Raw genomic sequence first — 27061 nt, 5'->3', positions numbered from 1 at the left:
GAGTTTAAAGTGTTAGGCTTTCTACTTACCTAGACCTTTAGGAACACATGCTCCTGTGTTTCCAACATCACTTACATAAACATGAATTTTAGAAAGCCTATTTTGAAGTCTTTGGGTTTTTTGGTTTGTTTAGTTTGGTTTTGTTTTTAATCTCATGGTAATAGTGATTTTTATTTTAATTTACATTTTCACATAAGGCATATTTTGCCTTATGGGTTTTAGCAAATGCTCTTATTTCAGCATGTTGTATGCAACAGACTACAAACAAAATTCAGAGCTTTGAAGACTCAAAATTTTATAACTGGTGTTATAATTTAAGCTCCATCTATATCCAGATTGATTATAAATAAATTCATACCCAAGGTCAAAAGACATTACCTGCAAGGCTTATCATTACCCAGTCACCAGAGTATTTCCTATACCTTCCCCTGGAAAATCAAGTATGCCATACTGGGCTGGAATGCCTACTGCTCTGAGACAGTATGGAAACAGATACACTTAAAAGCAAATGTTACTTTTTTTAACTATGTGCAGTTGCACAATACTCTCCAATGTACAAGGTCCTTTCAATAAAGAAAGTTTCTATTACATTAGAGGAGAATAAAGTCTTCTACACTAGGGTCAGAACTAGGTCAAGATTGCTAGATTCTTCCAGGATGTGAGAGTTTTGCAGAAGGAGACAGAGACACACACTCTGGATTAATCTGTGACAGTTAGAAAAATGTTCTTTAGGAATCCGAGCAAAGTTTTAGTCTCTAAGATTTGGCAGCTGTATGCCAGAAAGATAGGATTTCTGAAAGTACAGCTTGCTGGATCCAGGTTCATCAATGTCAAACATTCAGTATACAATACACTCTCATCTCATGGAAAGAAGGCATCTGAGAAGCTCTCCTTGGTGACACAGGGTGTTAGAGATGTAATTTAACCCATTTCACAGTCAAGAGTGCTGCTTCAGTAGTTACAAGGAAGCTGGGAGATGGTGTGGAGAGAAAGTTACACTCGTAATGTTCCTCTTTGACGACCAGCGCTCTGCTTTGCTCAGTGTGCTTAATGGGAAGGGACACATGGCACTGGAAGTTCTCTGTCAGGGGCTACAGGTACTAACTACATCAGGCAACTGGCAAGCCAGGCCTGTCTGTATGACATGAACAGTAGTAACACTGCTACCAGGCCACAGAAATATTCTAGCATGTCATGAAGCTGCTTTTAGAACTGACTGACACAGTAGAAGGTTAGGAGTAGGAGATGGAAACACTGTCCCAGAAGGAAATCCCAGACTTAAATATGGACACTGAAACGCAACTTTATCTTACTCTTTAATGGCATGTCAACATATGCTTTCCTTTATGTGCAAAGTAAAGTAAAGGCAATGACTCCACCAACAAAAAGATAAGCTTACCTATCCTACAGAAAAATTGATTTTTCACTTTACTTCATTTGTAACTCAGAACAATGTCTGTGCATACTGCCTACTCAGAATATTTAAATTTAAAAACTGGCTCAAAATTTAAGCCATTAAATCATGGTATTAGGAAACATCGATTATGTGTTGCACAGACACAACATTACATGATGTCCCATTAAAATGTTACACACACTTCAAGTCATCAGACATTTCACTTCACAGTAGATACTAAACTCTTACATAATCCTTCAATAAACATGGAAAGTGCCCAAGCCAAGATGTTAATGTCTGTCTATATACAAAGAACCCGCATTCAAAACTTAAAAAGGGAGCAAAAAAACCTGATATTTTAAATTCAATTTTCAGCTTTAAATGCATGCATTCTAAAGAAAACAAAACATAAAACTTACAGGTTCTACAAATTCAAATTTCTTTTTCTCTTGTACTTCTTGGATTTTAAAAACATATTCTAATGATGCTTCATAAAAGTTCTGATGTTCTCTGTCAATCTGTGTATCTGCCTAAAAGACAAAATTAAATACAGACAACATTAGTTTAGCCTTTTTATTGCTTTAAAAACAGGTTATGTCATTAACAGGCAGATCTTCCATAAGATTACTGTAAAAGTTTCCTAGAGTTCAGTTTTCTTTCTGAAAATTAGAATACCTACTTAAAAAAGTTAAATGCAAGTTTAAGAAGCTAACATTACACATCTAAGCCTATGACTTTTACTCGCTCTTTTTTGGTTTCTTCTTTTTTTTTGCTCTTTAGTTTTTAGGAGAGCCTGGAGGGAAAGAAAGGTGGCAGCAGGTACTTAGCATATGTAAGTTTAGAAAAGTAAATAGAAATGAGCAACGTAGGAATCAAGGACAGACAAAAAGATAATTATGTCTATTGAAATATTTAAGTACCATATGCACTGAAATTTTATCTATTTCTCAGGTTCAAATACCTTCTCAAAAATATATTTTCTTTCTTAAATAGGCTGTCTTTAACAATGACATCTTGCAACTTATTATTTTATGGTATAAGTCATATGTTCTTGGAATGTAAATCTATTTAAATTCCTAACCTCATAAATCAAATATATTTCAAGTTTTAATTTTCAAGTGACAGGACTACAAGGCAATACTTGTCAGAAATGCCTGACTAATACCACCCAACATGGAGATCCAGTATCAGAACAGTGTCTTCTGCCTAAATAGCGCAAGAATTAACTCTTATCAGCTGATAAAGAGTAATAGGCTTTTATCCTCAATTTAAATAAGCCACAGGAGAGGGAACTAACAGACAAGCAGTGTAGCATGTAGATAATGTTTAAACAAGACATGAAGATTCCATTTTAATTCATTCTTCTTCATAAAAAAATCCAACTCTCAAGCAAATCCCTTTTGGGCTGTATTAGTTAGATTTTGCTCTTTGGTCAAAATATTACCGCAGATTAACAACATGAATAAAATTGCTCCACCTATTTTTGATGTATGTCAGTTAAAATACAGAAGGATACTTCTGTATGTCCTCTAGTTTAATTCTGGCATTAAAAATAACAAATGCAGGGAAATTGGGAAAGCTTGATGCTGTCTTCCCTTGACAACAAACTATAAACCAGCAAACACATCATAAAAGAGATTTAGTACTTTTAATGGTAAAAAAGCAAGAAGTCAGTGTTTTCCTTCAGGCAGGATTTGGCCATCAATAACACCATATATAATTAAGATTGCTTCTCTACTCAAGGACAAGCTACTATTGTGATTTGGCTGTACAGGTTTTTAACAATATTGATCCATCTCCCTAGGCCAGTGTTCTAACTCTACTTCAACACATGGGCCTCAAGGATATGTTTCAAATCATTCAGTACCAGCATTTCCTTCCTATGTCTATTAAAAAAATTCAGTAAACTGATAATATGAAGCTGAAATCAAGCACTCAAAATTCCAATAATGAACTACCTCATGAACTACCTCGATCTACCTCAAAATTAACTCTGCCATTTGCCATTCACATAGTGTGTTTGGCTAGTCTTTTCCCTGATAGTCTGTTAATATCTTTCCCTGATAGCTTTATCACAAAGACAGTGCTACATAACTGAACAGAAGCAGTTGCCACCACTTTGGGACGTGATCCAGCAATGCCTTGCTCACATAAATGCCATCAATAAGCACTTGAAACAGATTTTAGCTCTCTCATTTAATTGTATGTATATAATGAAATATAGTTTTAGAAATTGTCTCTTTTAGTCTTTGCCTCAGAAAAAGTATTTAAACACCTAATTAAATCCATCCCTACTCTGAACAGCATTTAAGCAGGTTGCAGTTGTAATGACACTTACAATAACCAAGTCCCATCTCAAATATAGCTTAGGGCCATAATCACCACCAGTGAAAGGGAATATATTCTGTAGAAGCTTATGAATTTGTGTTAACACCAAAGGATTCAGATTTGTAAGAATTGCATTGAAAGTGATCCTCAAGTTTCAAAAGCTGAAAGTATTTTCATGTTTTTCTGAGACTTCAAACTGCATGTAAATAGTAAACAGATCTGAGGGATATGATTTTGAGTTTCTACCTGTATGATATATAGTTATAGTGAGTAATATTTTCATTGATGTAGGCTATCACCTCAATATATATACCAGAACTTCACATAAGCTTGGAGACTGCTTCTGGAACAGATTTCAGAGAAATACAATCAGAAGTTCATTAGATTTCTCACATCACTCAGTTCTGCCCATTTTCACCTCCATTGTAGGCTTCTGTAGGCAGTGAAAAGATGCTACTATGAAGTTTCTTTTTGATGGTAAAGGAAAAAAGCCAGTCACCTGTGTAAACTGCACCAGCAGTCTTGCAGGCTCTTAAAATATCCAACATATTTCAGTTAGGTGAATATATGCAAACTCCTCTCTACAGAATATGTTTCAACCATCAAACTTCAGATACCTAATTAAGGTGGTCTCGATTGCATTCAAGTGAGACATGTAGAAGAACCCAACAGAGTACAAGATCTTTGCTCACCCCAGTACTCTTTAACCCACATTATGTGGTGAGGTATCAAGAAACCTCATCAATTTGAGGAAACAGTATTTTTCCCATGTAGCAGTCAAAAAACAGTATTTCCACCTCCCTGAATACATGATGTTGGCTTGAGGTATGGACTTCCCATCTCCTGCCCTGGGCACCAAAGCCTCAGCTGCCAGCACTGCTCGGTTCTTTGCTTGTGCCCTGCACTTCTGTGGGCTGCTCCAACAAACTCCATCCTGGACATACGGGCTATAAATAGGGCTCACCCAAACCACTCAGGAAGCAAATCAACAGCTGTCTTAGATTTCAGGTCAGGAATGGAGCTTGGCCTCCTTTTACTTGCAATATACACACAGGCCAAAAGTCTCTCAGGTTAACAATTTTGGTACTGATTTGCTTCTACTTACGGTGGGTCTGTGTTGCTGATTCAGCACATCTACAGTGCTAGAAAACTGGGGAAGACAGAAATGCCAAGCTATGCCCTTTATCCTTTACAAGGGAGGCATCTAGAAATCAGAAAACCTCAGCCTCAGTTACAAGATTTTAAATCCAGATATGTCACTTAAGGACACACTGGAAAAAATTATCCTGGTTTTCCATTAGTTTATAGATGAGAGCCAAATCCACTGTTATTCTACCATAGTTTATTAGATTCACAGTTGTTACTTTGCACTTCAGTTGCTGCTTTTAGACAGAAATTATTCTCATGTCTCAAGAGTAAAATATTTTATTTTGGTTCTATTCTAGAACAAATTAGTGTTTAAGTTCACTTTTCCCCAATTTGGTATGAATTTCTTTTTTTTTTAAGCTCGGTCTTAGCCTCTAACAGAACTGCTTCTTCATCAATACATAAGATATTTGGGAAAAATGAAAGCCCTGACATACACGTAGAACAATAAACCAATCCTAGATAACTAATGTCTTATCTAGATTGATTATTATATTGACAGCAACACCAATTCAGCCATATAGACATTATTAGAAATTTTTAATTTCTGAGCCTTATTTTATTTGAATTATAGTATTATTTGTAAACATGAAAAAAAAAAAAAAGCTATGACATATGACTGAGTGCTGGTCACACCTTTGGTGAAAATTCCATCTGCAAACTAACCCCCATGATTTAAGATTCACCATGACAACAGTAATCCTATCAAAATGATTTTTAACTACTTTTGGCACAATTCCCAAAATGTCATTGATATCATATTGCTGGGTTTATTATAAGTTGCTTCAAAGACAAGTCATATTAATTTCTATCGGCATACTGAAAAGCCATGGAATCCTCCTGTTAAACCAGAAGTCTTCATGTTTTTGTTTTTCTTTTCCTTTAAACAGAAAAGAATTAGCCGTACAGACTCTTCAAAGCTGAAGTTATAGATACAATTTCAGGGAAATGTCAGGAGCCTCAATCTCAGAATAAGATGAAAAAGAGGAAAAAAGAAGCAGAAAAGATCATCATTAAAGTGATCACAGTTCAGTCTTTTGAATTACAATTTATGTGAAATAGAAGTGCAATTTCATCAGTTAATAGATTAAAGAGCAAATCTAAAAGCAATTAATTAATTGGCTTTTCAGTATTCCACATATAGCTTATAAAACTCACACTTTTATTATACTAATATAATTCCGTTGTTGCAACCAATAAACATTAGCTGTACTTGAAATACATAAAGTTGCAAACATAGAATATTGCTTTGTTCAAATATTTAACTCCTATTTGGGTCATATTCATCCCAGTCAAGAATTTACAGTCACAACAAGCATGACCAGAAACCATCATAATTTCACATTAAATACAGCATGTCTTGAAGAGAATCAGTTTGTTATCATGATTTCTATGCAAATGTGAAATTAGATAAGAGTGTGTTCAGTTCTTACATCTTGCAAATGAGATTCTTTCTTCTTCGCTGACAAATTTAAGTGCTTCTCTAAGATGGAATAATATTTCTCACTTTCCTTGTCAAATTTCTTCTTCCCATCCTGAAAAACAAAACATTCCCAAGTAAAATACTTGACTAAATATCACAGCTAACTTAAATTAAAACAAGTAACAAGTTCCAAAATATGCCTCATTATTAAACCACTTTTGTTGGTTCCAGTATTTTTAGGGTTAAATTTTTAAGTGGAACTAAAGATAGTAGGAGAACTGCTTCAATTATTAAAAGCAATAGTAAGCAGGATTTTTCCCATACATTACAAACCCATACAACAGACTCATATGGTTTCCCGTAGTAAATATACTATGAGATAATATGAGATTTTATATAGTGGTATCTTTTTGAGCAGACATTTAATACAAAATAATCTTCCCCAAGTTTTCTAAGTGTACCTAACTGCCACACTGTTTGTACAAAAAAAAAAAAAAAACAACTCAACAAACAAACAAACAAAACCCAAACCAAAATCACAAAAAACCCAAACAAACAAACAACAAAAAACCCCAAACACCTCCTCCCCATCCAACAAGCAAAAAATCCACCAAAAATCAAAAAAACCACCCCCCACTGCGGAGGACATAGATGAGTATAAAAAAATGTGATAAAGACATATTCCTATTCTTTGCATTTAAGACTAATACGCTTATTTTCCACCCACTCTCCTAAAATATGAGGATGATGGAAAAGCATATGTGTGGTTGCAAAATGAAATTGGTCCAAAAGTCTGTTTCCAATAATATTTCGATGTGTCTGAATATTTAAGCTTGTCTCATTTAAAAGTTATCGTGCCTTTTTCCTTTCCCACTCCTCTTTGTTTTTGCCATCATGTGCAGCCAATCCTCACATTTCTACCCTAAAACTATTTTGATACATAATACAAAAGAAAGCTACTACTTTGAGTAAAATAAGAAACCTCTTATTTTCTGCAAACAAACTCAGAATTCATACTTCAAAACTTTTAAAATTTGCTGTTCTGAAATTTTAAAAAAAGATAGGTTTCCCAAAATCTTTTCCATCCTTCAAGGAGAGCCAAATATCAAGAATAGGAAAACTGATTGAAGTTGATATCCCATCAGAGTATTATTAATGATAAATCTGTAACTTTTAATGAAAAAATTATATATTCCCTAAATCAAAGCAACTTTCTGCCAGTGATTTTTATAATCTTGTTTAAGTCCTAATGATTAATAATTCAAATATTTGGAGAAAACATAAAAAGTTTCAAGACAAACAATCCTACTTACTCATGTGCAAAAGCTATTAATGATAGAAAAATTAATTACTGAGCATCATGCAGTAACATCAGGTCATTTTAAGAACTGTAGTGATTCTCTCCCTGACCTCTTTCTCTCTAGAAATTTTTTTACAAGAAACAAATAACTGGCTTGCATTGTAGCACCACCCTGTTTTCCTTAGTCATATCATGGGAAAGTCAGGTCAGTCAGAGAAGTAAGAAATAGGAGGAAGATTTTAATGACATTAATTAAAACTTATCAACCAGCTGCAACAAAAACCACTTAATGATTAGCTCCAGTGACTAAAGCTTAAAACAGTAATTATACTAGATTGTAAAACACATAATATAATTTCTATCCTGGAAAAAGTTCAAATATATTTAGTATGAAAAATATGCACAATTTAATATTTTCACTACTTCACAACAGAGAAGTATCTTCAAAACACAACAGAAGGAAAAGAAGGCATTTGACCCAACAAAATATTAAATAATAATACAGAATAACTACTAATGTCTTCTATATTTAATTATGGATAAGGAGATACCAGGACAAAAATGCAAAAAGGAAAAATAAAAGTTTGTATTTTGTTTAGTGAAAAGAAGCTATAAGAATTATCTTACAGAATCTTTCCCAAACACATTCTTAAAAGAGAGAAGGCAGACGGCCAGAGTTGTGGCAAATGACTTGTAAGTCAAGAAATCAACTTCTGTGGGACTGAAATCATAGGTCAGTTCCACAGCCACAGTTTTATTGGAGAATATTCAAGTGCCAGGTGGTCATGGTGAAGCAAGAGCAACCTGTGTATCTCAACAGCACCTTTGGTCACAAACAGAAATTCAGTTCAGTTGATCATGGAATGAAAGATGCAGTTAGCTACTTATTGTCTTATCTTCTGAGACAATTATGTTATGTTTTGGACTAGAAATATGAATCAGATTATTTTAAAATCCAAGTGACAAAGGTGTCAAAGTCATCAACTTCAGGAATTACTCAAGTTAAGGGCAAATGTGATGCAATAAAAAATGTCAAACAAATTATTTTTTAGTTTTTTTCCCCCATGTAATTGTAAAGTGGGAAAGAAGTCTGCCTGATTGCAGTATTTAAGCCATTGGTCACAAACTACTGGAGTTCAGTGGTGGATACTCTGTCCACTAGACCACCTACCTCAGAAGGTAACTTGACAAAGCCTTTGACAATGAGGCCTGGGTGCTGATAGCACATACTGCACATTTGGACTTGATATTGTGTTTGCCTGTGCTCCCTCAGATGTCAGATCAAAGGAATGAGCCAAGGAGCCATGGGCAAATCTCCCACAGGATTACCTGTTTCAGACTGGGATCACCCAGCCCAGCCAGCTCTTCCATCCTTCCTTCCTTCACTAACAGACTTATGGTATGAACAGGAGGTATTCATCTTGCCTTGTGAACTATTTGTCTCAGAACCAAGGTGATCAATAGGTACTAATGAAGAACCCAAAGTCTGGTAGCCACTTGAGCTCATGTTGACACTAACATAACTTTTGCTAACAAGAGCTGGAAAAAAGTCTGAAGTCTCAGCTGCCCAGTGAGAATCAAAGAAAAAGGTGTGACAACAGGACTTTGCCATCTGAAATACCTGCATAAAGTGCATCAAATACATGTCAATGCCAAGAGAGGACTACTGATACACCTAATGTGGCTCCCATTGCTTGAATTACTTATCACATCCTCTCTTTATACATATAAAAGGAAAACAAAAAATTAAATGATCATATCTAAAGAGATTAGCCCCCCTAGCCTGGCAAGAACAAGAAAAAACAAGTTCAAATAAACCAATTGTGGTTTAAAGACATATTGTATCTCATGTGAAGATTCATAAAGATCTCCATGGCACCATCCATAGGGAAACAAGGAATTTGAAGGCTCTCATGGTTTTCTGCCAGGTCTCTCCCAGACTGCACCTCTACACTGCCACAAATCTGCTCAGCCTCCACAGTTTTTTATAGCAGTTACGTTAAAGAGAAAACTACAAATTGGAGCTTGTCTGTCACCAGGACAACTTCTGGCCCAAGTGCAGTGTTTTCAGAGACAGCACATCTGATCAACTTCTTCCTCCTTTTCCAGATTTTAACTTAACAAGACCTTCTTCCTTCAAAGGAAGAAGTTGACAAAGTAAAAAGACTAACAGAAGTAAAATGCGAATAAAGATCTCTTGGCAATTTTGACTGCATTAGTGTCTTTACCTGGCGATACTCCTGGGAATAAGTTTGCAGCAGGACAGTGTTTCTGGCATTACTCAGACATGTTTCTAGGAAAAGTACATAAAATACTGGCCCCAACAGGTGAGTGAGTTTCCTTTGATTGGAAGGTCCTCCACTGTGCCAGTAAAACCCACATATTTGGATGCATTGAAGCCTCTGAAATCTGTTTACTTAATACAAATTAACAAAAAAAACAAAAAAAAAAGATACACTCAGAAGCAGGTGATTCATGTTCTGGATGAGAATAAACAGTTTATGCCAAAACAGCTCTTGTCTCACACACTCAGTCAGTGACTCACAGCACACAGGCGCATCCTAAGTGGAGTCACAGACTCAGCTTATTCCTGCTTTAGCCTGTTCTTCTCCAGCCCTCAAAACACTTTACTCACAGCCACTGCCCAAATGAATTATCTGAATCCTGGTCTGAGCAATCTGTGCCCATAAGACTGAGAAATCTACTTTTCCACATACTAGGAGGTTTTCAAAAAAAGTTTCCCTGCAAAAACATCTCCTCAAAGTTTAGGAGACAGAGAATTGCTATTGCTTAGACTCCACATTGGATCAAACCCAAAGCAGAAGAGATGTGGTTGGATAAGAAAGCTTCTGCTGCACTGTTACGAGAACAGACTGCACCAGCCATGACACAAAGCTTAAAGCATGTGGCCATAAGGAAGATGCTAATTCCTGACCCCTGTACTGTCTCTTATTCCCTTCAGACTCCAGCTTTCTTTCATCCTTGCACATCTTTCCTGCAAGTAAACGTCATCCTTTCTCTTTGCCCTGGAAAAGTATCAACCATTTCTTTCAAAATATCAGCTAGAACATATGATAAAAACTCCCACCCAAAATCCCTGTGAGACAACTGGGAGGGCGATAAAAAAAAATCTAAGCACAGAAAAAGAGAAATTACATAATATTAATCCTTGGCGTATTTTGCACTGATATAAGTCAGTCATATAAGTCATACACTGATATAAGTCATCAACACCTTTTGTCTAGACTAAGCCCTGCAGATTCTAAACACTGTAAACGTCTCAGTATAGTTCTTTAACCATTCTCAGGTGTGTCAAGCCTTATATCAGTTCAAAAATATTTACAGTTTGAAATGTTTCAAATTTCTAGGAACCCATTAGGAAAGCCCTTAACCACACACTCGCCTTACAGCATTTAATAGAGCCTTACTAACTCTGCCAGTACCCTCTTGAGAGACTTAAGTCATGTAGTACTGGATCCAGGTTTAATTCCTGGCTTTATTTTCTCTGCTCAGGTTTCCTGCATAGTTTTATTTCAAAACTGATTAGAAAACCTTAAAAAAAAAATATCTTTTCAGAAATAAATTTTGCTTGAGATACTTCTAATTATAGGCATGCCAGTTAGAAGTTTAACTCAAAATGTGTTCTTGTATTCCTCTTGTTTTACAAATATTTATGACTGTGAAAAGTCCAGAGATCAATTGCTGAGAAGTTTATTAAAAAGTTAACTCAAGTGAGTTAGATAGTTTTTCTCCTATTCAGAAAGATTTTGATTGCATGCTGTAACTAATCATACACATGTTACAAATCTTTGGCATGATTCCTACAAATTTTACCCACTAGCTGTATTTTTAGATACAAAGCATAAATCAGTGTTATATTTTAAAATTGACTTTCCTTTTCTAGAGGAAATATCAAGAAATCTGGTATTTTTATAATGGTCTACCACTACTTCGTGTGCAGTATTTAATATCAAAACTGTTACATGTACCTTCAGAATAATTACATAAATTATTCCTCTTTTATTTATCCAAAAAGAGCCTCTGCTGTCCTTCTAATTCACTTCCTTTTTTTTTTTAGTTGCAATAATTTTGGTGTTATATTTATCCATTAGCTACTATCTATTATATCTGTGCATAAAGAAATTTTTTAACTCTTTGTTTGTTGTAAAATTAATATTTGACACTTTAAGAAGCTAATCCTTAAAAAATCCCACCTTGTTGAAACCATAAAATAAACATGTTTTGCAAGAAATTATTTTAAAAGGATCAAGAAAGGAAATTAAACCAGAAATCATTGCAAATAAACTATTTGGAAAAAAGAAGTCAGTACCTTGAAAAGAAGAGAATACTTTAATTAGAAAGCAAGTGAACATTGTGAAACATGGCCATGACAATTTTTTTCTTCCCCTCACCCAGAATGAGTACGTATTTTTTTCACCAACTCAAACTGAGGTTTAGAAACTGTAGAAACTGGCACAGAAATACAAGAGTAAGACTTGAATATAGATCAAGTCAGACACATTTGTCGGTTGAAGAACCTGAAGGCAATAGTGAACTCTGCGGAGATCAATAAAGCCACATTCCTTTTCTTTCTCTTTGACAACAACTGCAAAAATGTTGATTTTTGCAACAACAGACTGGAGGTGGTTCATTGCTAGAATGTTAGACTTCAAATATATTTTTTCAAAGCCACCTTTTTCATTACCTCCCAAACAAAAATTCAAATTGTATTTTAACAAAGTGGGATTTTGTTTGGAGATGTAAGTTTGGGGACCATGTCTTACTAAGTAGCAGGACAAACAAACTAAAGTAGAACTGTAGTCTAGAAAATAAACAAAACTTAGATTTGGAAAGACTGATTTGAGTTAAGATCCTATGGACTTCTTAGAAAATGTAAAATCTCACAGTCTCTCAACTCCTCCTTTGAGAAGAAAAAAAGTAAATTCACCTTTGATTTTATGTTGCCTGAGGTTTTGTTGAGCATTCTCATGGAAGCAGTTGGTGAGTTGCTCGGTTTTGGTTGGTTTTAATAATATTGAAATTATCATTGGCATCTGAGACCACAGGGTGCATTTTGATAGCTGTCTGGATGGGAAGAGTTTCTTTTTGGTAGAAGTTTTGATTTGTTATGTGAATGCTAAGGGTCCAAGATAAGTTTGAAAGATATCACAAGCTTTTTTTTCCAGAAGAAAATTGAATAGGTAATATAAAAGTCCTTCCCTCCTCTTACTCCTCCAAAACAGAATTTAATGCACTGTTAGGCTATAGGGTTTCCCTAAATCCATAAGAAAGTCAGAAAAGTTAAAGGACATAGTTTATGTATCATTAGCAAATAATATGAAGTGAAGCAAATTTGTACCATAGTTCATAAAGAAATCCTTGTTGATCGACATAAAATAGGGTTAATATAGTAATAAATTATGTCTTATGTTCCTCATAACTGCTAGTGAAAACACTTCCAAATTGAAGCAGAAAGCATCATGTAGAAAATTAAATGTCCAAATGACTATAAATCTTAAAACCAATTCTTTATGAAAAAAGAACAACCATATGCAAACCATGATGATCCAGAAAAAAGTATCTTGTAAGACACAAGTAATTATAATAAAAAGAACATATTGCAACTATGAAGTATAACAAGGCAATAAACTGGGAATACAAGACTGTTTAGCAGCATTAAAGCTATGAAGACAGGTATTAGAAACTGGCAGTTAAAAAAATAACCACAATAAAAATCAGGTAAGGAATATATAAAACTGAAATATACTTGAAACAACCCAAAACTAATTTAAGTTTAACTGGAGTTCACACCTGTGTAAAATACAGAATAACCTTGCAAGAGATAATTTACTTTAAGGCTCATAAACTTCTGAAGAAAATTTTCTTTTCCTTCTGTAATGCCTTTAGAGATCCAAGTATCAGGTACTTTCAAAAGTGTATCCTAGAAGAGGAGAATCCATTTTCTAATAATTCCCTATGAAATTCCATCAGATGTTTTCAAATTAAAAAGCAGATACTATTAGATGAGAAAATGTGTTTGTAGGATGTCATTTGTTTTTCTCCAAAAAATTCCCTTTTTAAATGGAAACAAAAACATTACAAGTTCCCAGCATTGCTGTGAAAAGACATGCAAACCTGCCAGTACTGTCAGGTCACAAAGCAGGACATATTAGACTCCCTGTTATTCAACTGCAGAGCTGTCTTGAGTTTATTTGGCATTTGCTGATTCCAGGAGTAGCTGCTCTGTGTCTGGGAATCTGCTAAATCCCTGCCCAAACAGCAGGACTGGTAAGTCTACACACGTAATCTAGTTTTATTGCTTTACTGTCTACTAAATATGAAGTATTTTTGCTGGAATAGCTTACTTAGGATATTATCAAGTTACTGCTCAAATAATATGGAGAAGCCCCCTAGAACATCAGAAACTGACTGACTTTTCTTTGCATCAGGTTTAGGACAGGTTTCTGAAGTTTAAAATATTTTATCATAACAGGAAGAGTTTTGCTTCTGTACAAAAGCTTGTGACTTTAAATGATTTCAAATAAAAAACAAAGTTAGCCACGCTCTTTAGGAACTCATGAAGAGGCCACTTCATCTGCACAGTTAGCTACATCTTTGCTTTGTGCACTGAGAGCAAAGATAAAGAAAAAAGTTGCAAAGAACATAATGTCATTCATATAAGCAGTTCCAACAGACCAGCTTAGAATTTCATATACTCACTGCTTTCTTTCAAAAGCTGCAGATAAAAATATTTCTTTCTTAACTAGTAATTTCTTTTTTTAAACACTCTTTGGGAATCTCCCATCTATGCCAACCAATCAGCCAACATCACTGACCCCAGCGTGTCAGCAGCACGTTCAGCTCCGCTCATGCTCCCAGGGCACCTCAGACGTCATTGCAACAGGACTGGAGTGCTGACCTGAGGAAGAACTTGAGGCGTGCTATGAGAATTTTTTTAGATTAATACACACAACTGGAAACTGTGCTGTTTACAGATATTTGGGAAAAAAAAAAAAAAAAAAAGGAAACAGTCTGAGGTCAATGTCAGAAGTGATTTTGTTTTGTTTTGTTTTGAAAGCATCTATTTTCAGAGTCCCTTTTACAACACTGATAAAAGAACACAAACTATCACTTTGGGGTGAAAAGTTAAGCCTCCCCAGTGGCATTGTTAAGCTCACCGAGGGCTCTCAGATTACTTCTTGGGGGTGGGTGTTTAATCTTCTCATCAAGACAAGAATCTGAGACCACCCCTTCTTGGCAAACTCCACAGGAACAAATGGTTCTGTGGTAGCTACTACAACCTGACAGGTCCTGAAATAACAAAACTGCTTTATTTGGTGGAAAGAGTTCTCTTGATGCTCCCATATCTACCAAGACACAACGAAGTTTCAAGCAATGATGTCCATTTTTGTTACAGTACAGAAGGGATACTTCCCAGATACAATCACCCACTTCACTTTGGAATAGAGCTATTTCAGGGTTAGCTTTGCCAAAAGGAAAGTTACTATGTTGGCAGGAGATTCAAATTTGTATATTCTCAGGCCCCTGCAGAATCTGCTGCATAGATTGAACAAGATACTAGATGAAGGGAAACCTATGGCGATACAGCTGATGAAATGATTTTCTGTTTAGAACGGAAAAAGGCCACTCCACCCTATGTATGGAATACAGACCCATAGACCCCACATCATCTGAGAAATGTCCAAACAATGCCCAAACTGTACCTACAACTATTTTTATGCTGTTAACTACACCATGAAACACAGGGAAGCAATGCAGAAAGAGACCTTAATTTTCCCCCAAACTGCTAAAGAAAACCCCAACACGTAACAGAGTAAGATTAACAGATGAATTCATACCCATGTATAAGACCTCATGACTTAAGCATTATGTGTACAATACAGCTGTGGCACTACACAACACCCACAAGCACAATTCTGAAGTAATCCCTGGGCAAGAGAACACAACTACCTTTGTCAAAACATAATGAATTTGGTTTGATAAACAATGCTAAAACTCGGGATGGAGTCTAATTTTGAACAAGGGGAGGAAGAGCAGGGGACTAGGTGCCTTTGAACTGGTGAATGAAGATTGACACCTTGTGCAGGGAGCAGAATACCAAAATCTGCTTACTTTAAGTCCTGTCCTGCTCTGTGCCTGGGCAAATTGGCCACTTCCTATATTTCCCTTAAATCCTTCTTGAGACTTTTAAAGTCTCATCAACAACCTGAGACTTGTTTTTCAGGTGTGGGAACATGATCCTGTCCACGCTGTGGCCAAGAGCAAGGCTCTTTCTTGTTAAGAAAGAACTTAACAGGTGAGTAGAGCTACTGTACTCTGTTTGCAAAATCCTCCGTGCCCTCAAACACTCACTAAAAAGTTTAGTTCCCCTGTGAGCTGGAAATTAAGTTTGAAGGTCAATGTCTTTGTTCATACTTATGATCACAGCTCAGGAGTCCAGTAGGATTCTAGCAGCTGTGCAGGGTCAGGATGCAACTTTCCTGATTCCTTCCTGTGACACACACCACAATAGGCTGCAGCAGATTAGCAAAAAAAGAAACCTTTCTTTAATTAGAAGATGTCCAAGTTTTCTTGCATTTTTATATTCTTTTGTCCTTTTTCAGTAAAAAGGCTAATACTACCTAAGTTTTAAATTTTTTTGTTTTACTAGCTGTAGATTTTAAAAAAATAAATGGTTCTTTTTGCCAAGAAAGGTACACTGCATGCTCACTTAAACAATTCCACCAATTTACACATTTATTCTAAGCCTTAATTCTTAAATGTTATAGCAGAATAGTAAATCATTTTCCAATTTACTACAGGGGACTAATTTATTTATCCTTAATTTATATCTGTTTTCTTTATGATGCAAATTAGAATCTTATTAAACTGCAGAAAAAAATGAAGCTTCAGAAACCAGTTTTAGTCAGCGAGCCAGTTAATCACACTAACTTATAACAGAGAGGCTGCATTTAACAGAATTTATTAAAACTGATTATGCACATAACATTAACTATTTTCCTCCCAAACACCTGTAGTTAACACACTGAACCAACAGTTTTTAGTCACTGTGTCCACAATCTTATAGTTATGAGATCTGAGTTTTCACTCTCATCTTTAAAAGAATGCACTAAAAGTGAAACAAGCTTTTAGCACTGTTGTCTTTATTTTGTTTATTTTTCTGTTAACATCCTAGAAGTTTATCAGCTTTGAATGAAACAGTAATTGAATTGAAGCAAACTGCAATGAGAAAATAATTTTGTTTCATTTGCAAGAAGACCAGTCACTTCAAAAAGACTCTGGGTTTAGGTGCTCAGCCAGTGTTGTCTTCCAGTTTAATAGTTTGGCTCTGCACAGGAGAAAGTAAGACTTTCTTAGATGAAATGTATGCATACAGAGCTCTTCACTGTTTTTGAACCTTCCCAAATATTTCACATACACAAGTGTAGATGAAGCAATGGCTAATCATACTGGCATTACAATCATGTTGTTTGGGGCAAAAATAGGTCTTTCACTGCTTGATATTTCCCTATATTTATATGAATAAGGGAAAATACATTTGATGTATTTTAAAAATAATTTTATATTATACATTTTCATTAAATGCAAGTTCTGATTTCTCATTTCTTGCATTTGATAATGCTAGTTTAAGTAAAATATCAGATTAGACAACCTATATGGGATTATTTCTCAAATGTAAGTGTTCTAGGACCAAAACCTTGGAATGAAATGCATTTACTAGTGCAATTCACAACTTTCAAAGTTCAGAAACTTTAGCCAAAACTTGAGGATTTATGTAAGCAAACGAAAAGCTAGAGAGAATTTGTACTTCTCTATCTACCACAGATAGATGCCTATTAACCTATAACACCTAAAGAGATTATCATGAGTTATTTATCAGTACAGCAGATTTTTTGGTATGCAGCTGTCTCATGACCATTGAGTATCCTCAGTTCCTCATGCTCAATTATTTAATCTTACACTATATTTCCAATCCTCCAGCCCTCCTCCTCTATCTCAGCAACCTATGGCAATACCACCAGATTTTTTTACCTGGTCATTACCAAAAATAAAACAACAGACTGATCTCAAATTGCCCCATGGGATCTTTTAGCTGGTGACTTTCCTCTAATCAGACAGTTCCTCCTATAAACAAAACTCACTGCCCTTTTCCCATGTGCTAGTTCCTCTGACAGACTGGGCTTCTCATACTAAGCCCCATCTAAACTACATTATAATGATTCATGTAAAATGTTATAAAAGCCTGGTTGAAACAGAAATAGGTTTTATCCCCTGTATTTCCTTGCCTACAGAATAAGTTATCAAAACAGATATGAGGTAACTGGTAGCGACTGTTTTTGAGAAACTTTTGCATTTTAACTCCAAAAATTTGGCCATCAATAATTCCCCTTGCTTGTCCTCTCTTTGTGCTTCCTTATCCTGGTCCCCTCCCTCCACGGTTCAAATTGACATTAAAACACAACAAATCTAGTGGATGCAAATACCAAGCCTTGAGTGACAGACACCACTTGTAATGAAACACCTCCTACTGTACCTACTACAGCAAGGTCACTCATTTTTCTCAGTTAAAGGACAACAAGTGCTATGATTTGATCAGATACTGAGGAAACTGGTTCACCAAATGGGCATTTTGGTATTTCTAATGATCTTAGATACCTATCTAAAATTCTGCTTTGACAGCTTTCTGACAGACCTTAAAAAATGAGAGGTTTTGTTTGTTTCATATTCCTCAATTTCTAGACAATCCAAATCAAACACAGAGAGAACGTGCTACCTGCTGCATGCCTACATGTGAAGATAGATGTGAGTAAAGATGCGGGAAAATTAATCCCAGCAGTGAATATGGATTGGTTTCCCAAGTAGAAAGGAATTCACTGCTTTGAATAAATGAATGAAATTAAATAATGATAAAAACTAACCCTCCTGGCCAAAATAAATTATTTTATGAAACAAACAGATGGAATTGTAAAGAGGAAACAAAACTCTCCTTTTAAGTCTTAAAACCAAAATTGCTTCTGTTGTCTTTGATCTGATTTAAGTTGTATTAAAGATCAATGAACATTGGAACAAATATTGCTAAATACTGTACTCAATGGATAAAAAGAAGGAGGAAGGTTTGGCTTTACTGTCCAAAACACATCACACAATGAGCTCACCAGAGTTACCAGCTGGGGCCTTGCAAACCACATTGACCAAATAAGGCAAAAGGCTTCATGCCTGGAATCCTTTCCCAGTTACCTCACCCGGCTTCTGCTCGCCTTGCTACAATAATTGGAGAGGTCATTTTTTTAAACTCAGATGGAGTAAATCAACAGGCTGTCCAATGCAAAGCTGGGTTTGTGTAGTCTCTGGAGAGAACTCAGCTTTATTTAAACTGAGTGTGTACAGAAAAGGAATAACTGAAATATGTGCAATAAAAACAGAAGAGCAAGTAGTATAAATTAAGAAGAGCAAGTGCTGTAGATTTGTATATTGCTGGTTAGATTACAAACACTAATGTTTTATGGGGAATGTTTCTTAAATTTGTTGGGTACCTTCAGGTTTTTGAAGTGCATGTGAAGAATTGGTCTTTAATGTTATTCTTGTGATAGTCCAAAAACACTTGAACTTTGTACTCTGAGTTTATACTGTCCTTAAAATATAGCTTGGTAACATTAACAGGATATATTTTATCCTCCATATTCTTTTTGATTTCTGTGACCATATTTTTGCCTAAACTCATTATAGTTTTGAAAAAAAAAATCTCATTCTCTATATTAAAAACATCTATAGGATATTCATCATGGTAGCAAAAAATCTTGTGAACTTATTTATTACTAAAATAAAATGGTGATTCTCATAATCTATAACTTTTCCTCTTTTTTCCCTTGGGAGGGTGGGGTTTACTTGTATTTATATGCAACTGAATTTTATCTGGTGTTTTAGAAAAGAAATAAAAATTCCCAGAAATCACTTTTAAGTACTCTCTCACATAATTTTCACTCCCAGCAAAATCTGAAAGTAGTACCTAATATAATTTCCTGTTTTGTGTATTGGTAACACAACTATCTAATAATATTTTTCTTCCACAAAATTTGGAAACACAACAGGGTACTAAAATTTATAATGTCAAAGTCCGATTAGAAGACAGAGTCCAACACCCAACTGCTTGGATCCAGCTGCTTGGATCTCTAGCTACTGCTAACATTGCCAATGCTAAAGGCATACCAATCTCCTGCTTCTATACCCAATCTCCTTAAATGTTTGTCCATAAGATATTATGATGCAAATTAATTACGAACTAACAGCTCTAGAAATGTGACATTACTATCAGCTATCCTGTGGAGGTTGCACCATCCACAGAATCACAAAATCACAGAATATGCTAAGTTGGTGGCACCCAAAAGGATCAAGTCCAACTCCTGGCCCTGCGCAAGACCATCCTCAAGAGTCACACCATGTGCCCGAGAGCGCTGTCCAATGCTTCTTGAACTCTGTCAGGCTGGTGCTGTGACCACTGCCCTGGGCCAGTTTCCTCCCCTCCAGGCTGAACAGAGCAAGTTATCTCAGTGTATCCTTGGATAGCTTCCTCTCCAGACCCTTCACCACCTTCATAGCCCTCCTATGGACACTTTCTAATAGCTTCCTGTCTTATATTGTGGCAGCCAGAACTGCCCCCAGCACTGGAGGTGAGGCCGCCCCAGTGCAGAGCAGAGCAGGACAATCCCCTCCCTTGCCCGTCTGGCCATGCTGTGCCTGATGCCCCCCAGGACAGGGTTGGCCCTCCTGGCTGCCAGGGCACTGCTGCCTCATGTTCAACTTGCCACAGGCCAGGACCCCCAGGTCCCTTTGTGCAGTACTGCTCTGCAGCATCTCATTTCCCAGTCTGTCTGTACATCCAGGGCTGCCCCATCCCAGGTGCAGAATCCAGCACTTTCTCTTGTTGAATTTCACCTGGTTGGTGACTGCACAGTCCTCTAATCTGTCCAGGCCTCTCTGCAGGGCCTCCCTCTCTTTGAGGGAGTCAACAGCTGCTCCCAGTTTTGGATCATCTGCAAACTTGCTCAGTATCCCTTCCAATCCTGTGTCCAAGCAATTTATGAAGATGTTGAAGAGCACAGGGCAGAGGATGGAACCCTGTGGAACCCCACTAGTGACAGGCCAACAGTATGATGCAACCCCACTCGTTAAAACCCTTTGTGCCTGACTCGTGAGCCAATTCTCACCCACAGCATGAAGTGTTTATTCAGCTGAATGCTGGACATTTTGTCCAGAAGGATCCTGTGACAGCATGGAAAGATTACACCAACTGGCCTCTCTTGATCAGGTAGGTAGGTTAGCTTGTCATTACAGGAAATAGAGTTTGACAAGCAGGACTTTCCCCGCATGAAGCCATGCTGGCTGTCTCTAATAACTGCATTGTCTTTCAGGTGTTTTTCAATACCTCCCAGAATAATCTTCTCCATAACTGTACCAGGCACTGAAGTCACACTGACAGGCCTATGTTTTCTAGGGTCCTCCTTCTTGCACTTCTTGAAAACTGGGACAACTTTCACCAGCTTCAGTCAGCTGGGACATCTCCAGTTTTTCTTTAGGGAGCAACGTGTACACAGAAATGTTTGGGGATTTTGGACAGGAGAGGGATGACAGAGAAACAGAAGCAAGTTTGGATTTTATATGAATACCATTCTACACACTGTTGTAGACTAACACTACAGGAAAGAAAACAGCTCGCACCTGCTGTGAACCTGGTAAGGTCCACTCAACTGATGTGTCTAGAAAACACCACAAGTAAAAAGTGACATTCTCAGTCTTCTGTGAAACTTGCTGCTAAAATCCAAACAAGAAAACATCTGTATCTTCTGTTTGGCTATCAGCACAAATCATGCCAGAGGAGTTCAAAGAGCCAAATCTCTGTGCAAACCTTCATTAACTGCAGATAAATAACCAGCAAGCTCAACTCATTCTATATTTATAAGAGCTCATTAATGCTCAAGGGATGATCCCAGTGAACAGAAGTAGGGGTAAGCAATCTGACCATGTTTTCTTTACCAATAATGGGTTTCACAAAGCCCAAATTTCTACTCTACTTCAATGGGTCTCATTATTGCTAGATCATATGTTGCTATTTTGTAATTACTAGAAAAATAATACTGAATCTAATTAAGCTCTGACTTGTTTGTGTTGATACCATTTAGTTAAAGACCAGCTGTAATTGCTTCCACTGATAAAAATCAATTCAAAGGCAAATGTATGACACTTGGCTATGACGGCTTTCTGAATCTCTCATTTCTGAGTTTGGCAGTTGAACTCCATGTGCAGTGCTAGAAAATATGTTTGTTTGACATTTTATAAAACAATGACCTGGGAGAGCTCTCTTTAGGGTATCCATGTGTCAAGCCAAGTATCCCGGACTCTCCAAAACACACAGCATTGTGTAATAAAGTGCATTAGACACTGGAATAGAGTTAGCTGAGCCAGGCTCCCTCCTGAACTCATTCTGTACAGTGTAGTATGACCAAGGACAAGTCAAAACTCTAAGAGGAGCAGATGCCCATATTTTACATGGAAGAGATATGGAAAAGAAACTAGCCATTGTGATATACCAAACAGAGGACTCAACCTGTCCTGTAGTGCCCTGCCTTTAATATTCTTGATGATACAAAAACCAAAGGAGTCATCTTCAATTAGATCATTTGCATGTGTTGACATCTACTGAGTGATATATTTATTCACAGGAAATCTGAGTGTTGTAGAGAGTTCTGCAGAGAGTCCTGTGAACCACCTATGGATTGTCTCTGTCATGCAGCAAGACAGTCAGCAGTATGGTGGGTTGAGCTTTCAAATACAGTGCTCTGAAGAATGATATCCCTTAAACCGTGAGAATATTAAATGAAACAGTACTACAAAGAACTGGATGACATTACTAAAATCTACTGAAAACTAAAAATAATTTTGTGCTGGGATTAAATTCTGATTCATGCAGCATGGTAAATAAACACCCAGTCCTGCATCTCACAGCAGCATAGGGGTGGGACAAGAGAAGAATGTAGCTGTACACAAAAACATATCAAGTGAAAGGGTAAAGAACACCCACTTCAGAGAAATCTGACCTCAAGTTCACAGTACACATTCTTCACTAACATCTACTTAGTTCCTGTGCGGAAGCAGCCCCATGTGTTTGCTACACATTCACAACAGAAGTACAAGAAGCATAAACCTTTGGTGTCCCTTTCCAATAGCTCTGTTCTTCTGAGTTTCTTTGAGTAACACACAAGCACAACCTCACCTGCAATATCAGAGAGCTTTTTTTTGTACTCACTTAACCTTACAAATGCAACATTTCCCAGAAATTTTTATGAGCACTAATATAAGATGCAAAATGGTTCAGAACTAGTGTTTTTATGCAGACAGAAGAACTATAACCTCTAGTTGACTACCACATCCTCCATGCATATCCCAGAGACTGTAATGAAAGCAGACACTGACAGCCACTCAAAAATTCAGGATCAGACTGAAAACAGCTCTTCTAGACTAACAGCTAATTCCAACATACTTTTCCCCAATATATCTGATTTCCTGAGCTGACTAGTGAACTGTGGTATAGACAACCTGCATTGTCTCTTTCACACAGATATAACACTTAACAAAGAACCAGATATAATTACCAACTAGAGCACTTCCACCATGGGAAAATACCTGAAGAATATTAAGCTGAATACTCTGGCAAAATGAACATGAACCATTGCACTGCATCAGTCATGTAAAGAGGAGAGGGAAAGCAGAGGCAGAGATCATACTGAAACTGTCTTCTGTCTTTATACAATGTCTGCTTGAGGGACTCATAGCAGCCGTTTGAATCCTCCCTGTGGTTCTGGGTTAACCCAAGACACAGCATAATGTAAATGCAGACATCAGAAGATGAACACAATGCCAGATGGTAGGAATTGTGGCAGCTATCAGCTTGATGATAGGAATGTGCAACAGTAGCAAGAGCTATCTTCTATGCATATTACCAGTCTTTAAGCTCCATTTCTAAATTGTCCCCTCCTCTGAAGCAAAGAATTTAGTATAATTTACTAACATATTAATGAGGATGGTATCAAGTCTGTTTGAATACAAAATGCTTGTTTTCAGTCCAGCCTTCAAAACACACTGATAAACTCAAATAAACATGAAGTGAAAAACAACCCCAGCCACTTACTTTTGCTGCTCCTATTTGTTCTTTTCGAAACTTCTCCAGCGGTGTTATTAACACATCATTAGCATTCTGGATCTGCAATGTAACATAAAGGATATCTTCTTAATACAGAGTATTTGCAGAAAGTGGACTCACTGCAACTCTGCCAATGTGCAAGACTGAAAAATGCATATCCGAAACATTCTGGTAAGAGCAGAAGGCAAATAATTCTGTTTTCTTTACACAAAGCAGACAACACACATGTACACTAGTCTACTACAGAACATTTTTATGAATAATTAAAGCAGTTTTAATGGAAGATACAGTAATTTTCTCTCCAATATGCAGAAGGTTTTCTGGTACTTCCATTTTTTTGCATCTTGCCTAAAACCAGAATAGAAAATGAAAACTTTCAGGAATATATTTTGGCAGAACAAAGAAGACAAACACGTGAATACTGACAGCACTGACTAAAATAGTCTGTGTTTATGGAATCTGAAACTTTGACAGCTGAATCTTTTCGGCTATCCCTTTGGATTATAGACCTAGGTACACTGAGCAGAAGACAGTGAGGCAGAGAACTCCAAAAAGAAAAGTGGGCACTTAAAATAAATAATCTAGATTGGGTTCCTTCACTTTTTTAGTTTTTAAACTAATTTAAGATGTCCTGCAGTTATTTTTGTCCCTTTAACCTAAACCAGAGTTCTTAATGAAACACAGTTTTCCCCTCTGGCCTCTGTTTATTTAGTGTAAATCCAGTCCTGGGAACTCCTCCCTGAAACCCATTCCCAGCAGCAATCACCAAAAGCAGTCTGTAGTCATTTGGGACTGGAAACACACAAGCAGCAGAATACAAATGGCAGCCAAGCCATCATGCCACTCTCCAAGGAAAGGAAGCATAATTTCCCCATTTGCCTTTTAGAGACAGCAAGAATAACCAATTAAATTGCCCTTGCTGATGAAAATCAGAGAAACTAATACCTGTCAACATATCAGAAATAAAGTACAATAAATCACATTACAATATTCTATTATACAGGCAAAACTCTGGGTCTTCTGCACAAATAGCTTTTTTTCTCCTCACCAGTACAGTCTTTACCAGCACTCATAATTTGGGCTTTGGCAGGTTTAGTGGTCTGGGCAAAGCTAAGATGTACCTAAGCCAAATGTGAATGAATACAGTTCTTGCGGTTCTTCCATAACAGTAATTGATAAGTTACATTGTCAGTTGAGCACAAAAACTTCCAAAAAGGCTGTAATAAAAACCATATAGAATAAACCCATTGGAATACAAACAAACTTTCTTCCCAAACCTAACATTACAATTCAAAAGAACACAGAATCACCACATCTCTTAGCAGGGCAAAATTTTAAGAGAAGCTGAGACTCTCTTTGATACCCTTATGAAGTGAAGTCCAAGACTGCAATGGCAATACTTGAATGCTCAGTGATACCATGATCGAAATGTGCTACATTTAAAAACAAAAATCAGGAGCAGAGGATGAGGAGGAATGTTTTCATTGCATTCAACATCTTCCATCAGTACCACTGGACCAGACTACAGTACTACCTTACTCTCCAAGTGGATGCTTCCCAATAATATATAGATTTTTAGCCATCATCCAGCAATCTAGCTGGGACTCAACACCTTTTACAAGGCAAAGTGCATGCACCTAGCAAAAGATAATTTCATTCCCAAGGAGCACTAAAGCAGATGAACAGCAGTGCAAAACTTAAATGACTTGCCTACTACCAAGCAAAATTTCAGTGCATATGCCTGGAAGCACCAGCTGGAAGTTTTGATAGCTTACAGAGTATGTACATGGCTTTTAGCAACACACACCGAAACCACAAATGATTGCTAGAGTCACTGGTATGGAAATGTAGATGCAATTTTTTTTTTTCATGTCCCAAACTAAGTTTTTCTCTGCCCTTTAGATTCATTGCTAAATATGTCACAGTTCAATTAAGGGAGACAGATATATATTATTAAGTAGTATTAAATATTAAGTATTATTAAGTAGTTATTTCTGATACCAGTCCATTCTAGTCCTGCTGCTAGTCACTGCCAGTCAAACTAACCCCATGTGGAGCTGAATGGCCCCTCCCTTGACACAATGTTACCATGCCCATGCAGCCTCCATGACACACCAGAAGACATCACTGCATATATTGTCCTCTTGGCAGCATTAAAGTGACTGAAACACAACTCCTACCCATCTCGCTCAAAGCTGCGGCAAAGCAAATGAAGTATCTTGGAAAAAGAGGATCCTGTTTCAAACACCATGGAAGAACACAGATATAGAAAGCATATGGAACTGAGAGGATTTGTCTGAGAAGTAAGTGGCTTTGCTGGACTGAACCACAGTGTTATACTCCCACAGTTATACATGAAGTGGGAATGGACAGCAGCCATTGCCAGGCTTTCATTTAGACAGGTCTGGGCCTCTGAATAGATCTGCTAATTCACATCAACAGAACACATTCCAAGTCCATCCCTGGGCTGAAAGGTTATACCGGCAAGAGCTTTGTTGTGACAATTCATCTCCCAGCAAAATTAGGATCTAGGCAAGAAATAAGCTTTGGTTTTGGAGAGGGTGAATGTGGCAGCAAAGGACCTAAGAAAATCCCAGCATATGCATTTCAACAGCCACTATTACAAGATGCAGAACACTCCACTGTGTAAAGACTTCCATCAATTTCCACCAGGTTGGGCCTAGCTTTTGGAAACTGAAAATTAGAGAGAAAAAAGAACTTTTGCCTTACATATTCATATATTAATTTCCTTTCTTTGTCAATTAGTATCACTGCAACTACCTCACAGTTTCTTTCTTAAGGGTTATAAATCTGCATACAGCCCTCCCCCCCCACTCTTCTGCGTCCCCTTTAAAGTAGTAATCCGATACTCCCACAACCATTTCTATGGAAATCTGATTGCTTTACATAATCTGAAATTTTCACTGTGTGGTCCTAATAGAGTATCTTTTTTCCTGCCAAGATGACAATCCCTCTCCCACTCAGTTATTGTGCTAGGTTGAAATCAGGGACACTGGGAACAGGCAATCAATGTCCAAAAGACTGTAACAGCTTTTGTAAACAGCAACTTCAGAAATCCATGTTGTGTCTAAAATATGGATCTTACCCTTCCATGCTTATTCAGATTAGTCACACCTTTAGAGAACTTACATTTTGTTGATCTAATAGTTATTGACTGTTACACAGTTCCAGTGCTGAGCATGGTTAATATGTGGCAGTCAATCAAATTACGTGATTGTTTCTCTTGTTTGG

At 36.8% G+C, this 27061-nt stretch overlaps 1 protein-coding gene across 2 annotated transcripts in view; it reads right to left on the bottom strand.

The window, feature by feature from the left end:
- Positions 1 to 27061, bottom strand: part of ARHGAP42 (Rho GTPase activating protein 42) — a 144045-nt gene that overhangs the window by 43116 nt on the left and 73868 nt on the right. For both annotated transcript variants that reach the window (XM_053970798.1, XM_053970800.1), the window contains exons 4-6: positions 23798 to 23869; positions 6304 to 6405; positions 1816 to 1926 (exon numbers count right to left, since the gene is read on the bottom strand). In XM_053970798.1, coding sequence (XP_053826773.1) covers positions 1816 to 1926; positions 6304 to 6405; positions 23798 to 23869 — 285 coding nt within the window. The remainder of the gene's footprint in view (positions 1 to 1815; positions 1927 to 6303; positions 6406 to 23797; positions 23870 to 27061) is intronic.

Source organism: Vidua macroura, chromosome 2 (genome assembly GCF_024509145.1).
Source record: "Vidua macroura isolate BioBank_ID:100142 chromosome 2, ASM2450914v1, whole genome shotgun sequence".
Lineage (NCBI taxonomy): Eukaryota > Metazoa > Chordata > Aves > Passeriformes > Viduidae > Vidua > Vidua macroura.
Note: the sequence above shows the minus strand (reverse complement) of the source record. Positions and strands in the feature narration are given on the sequence as shown.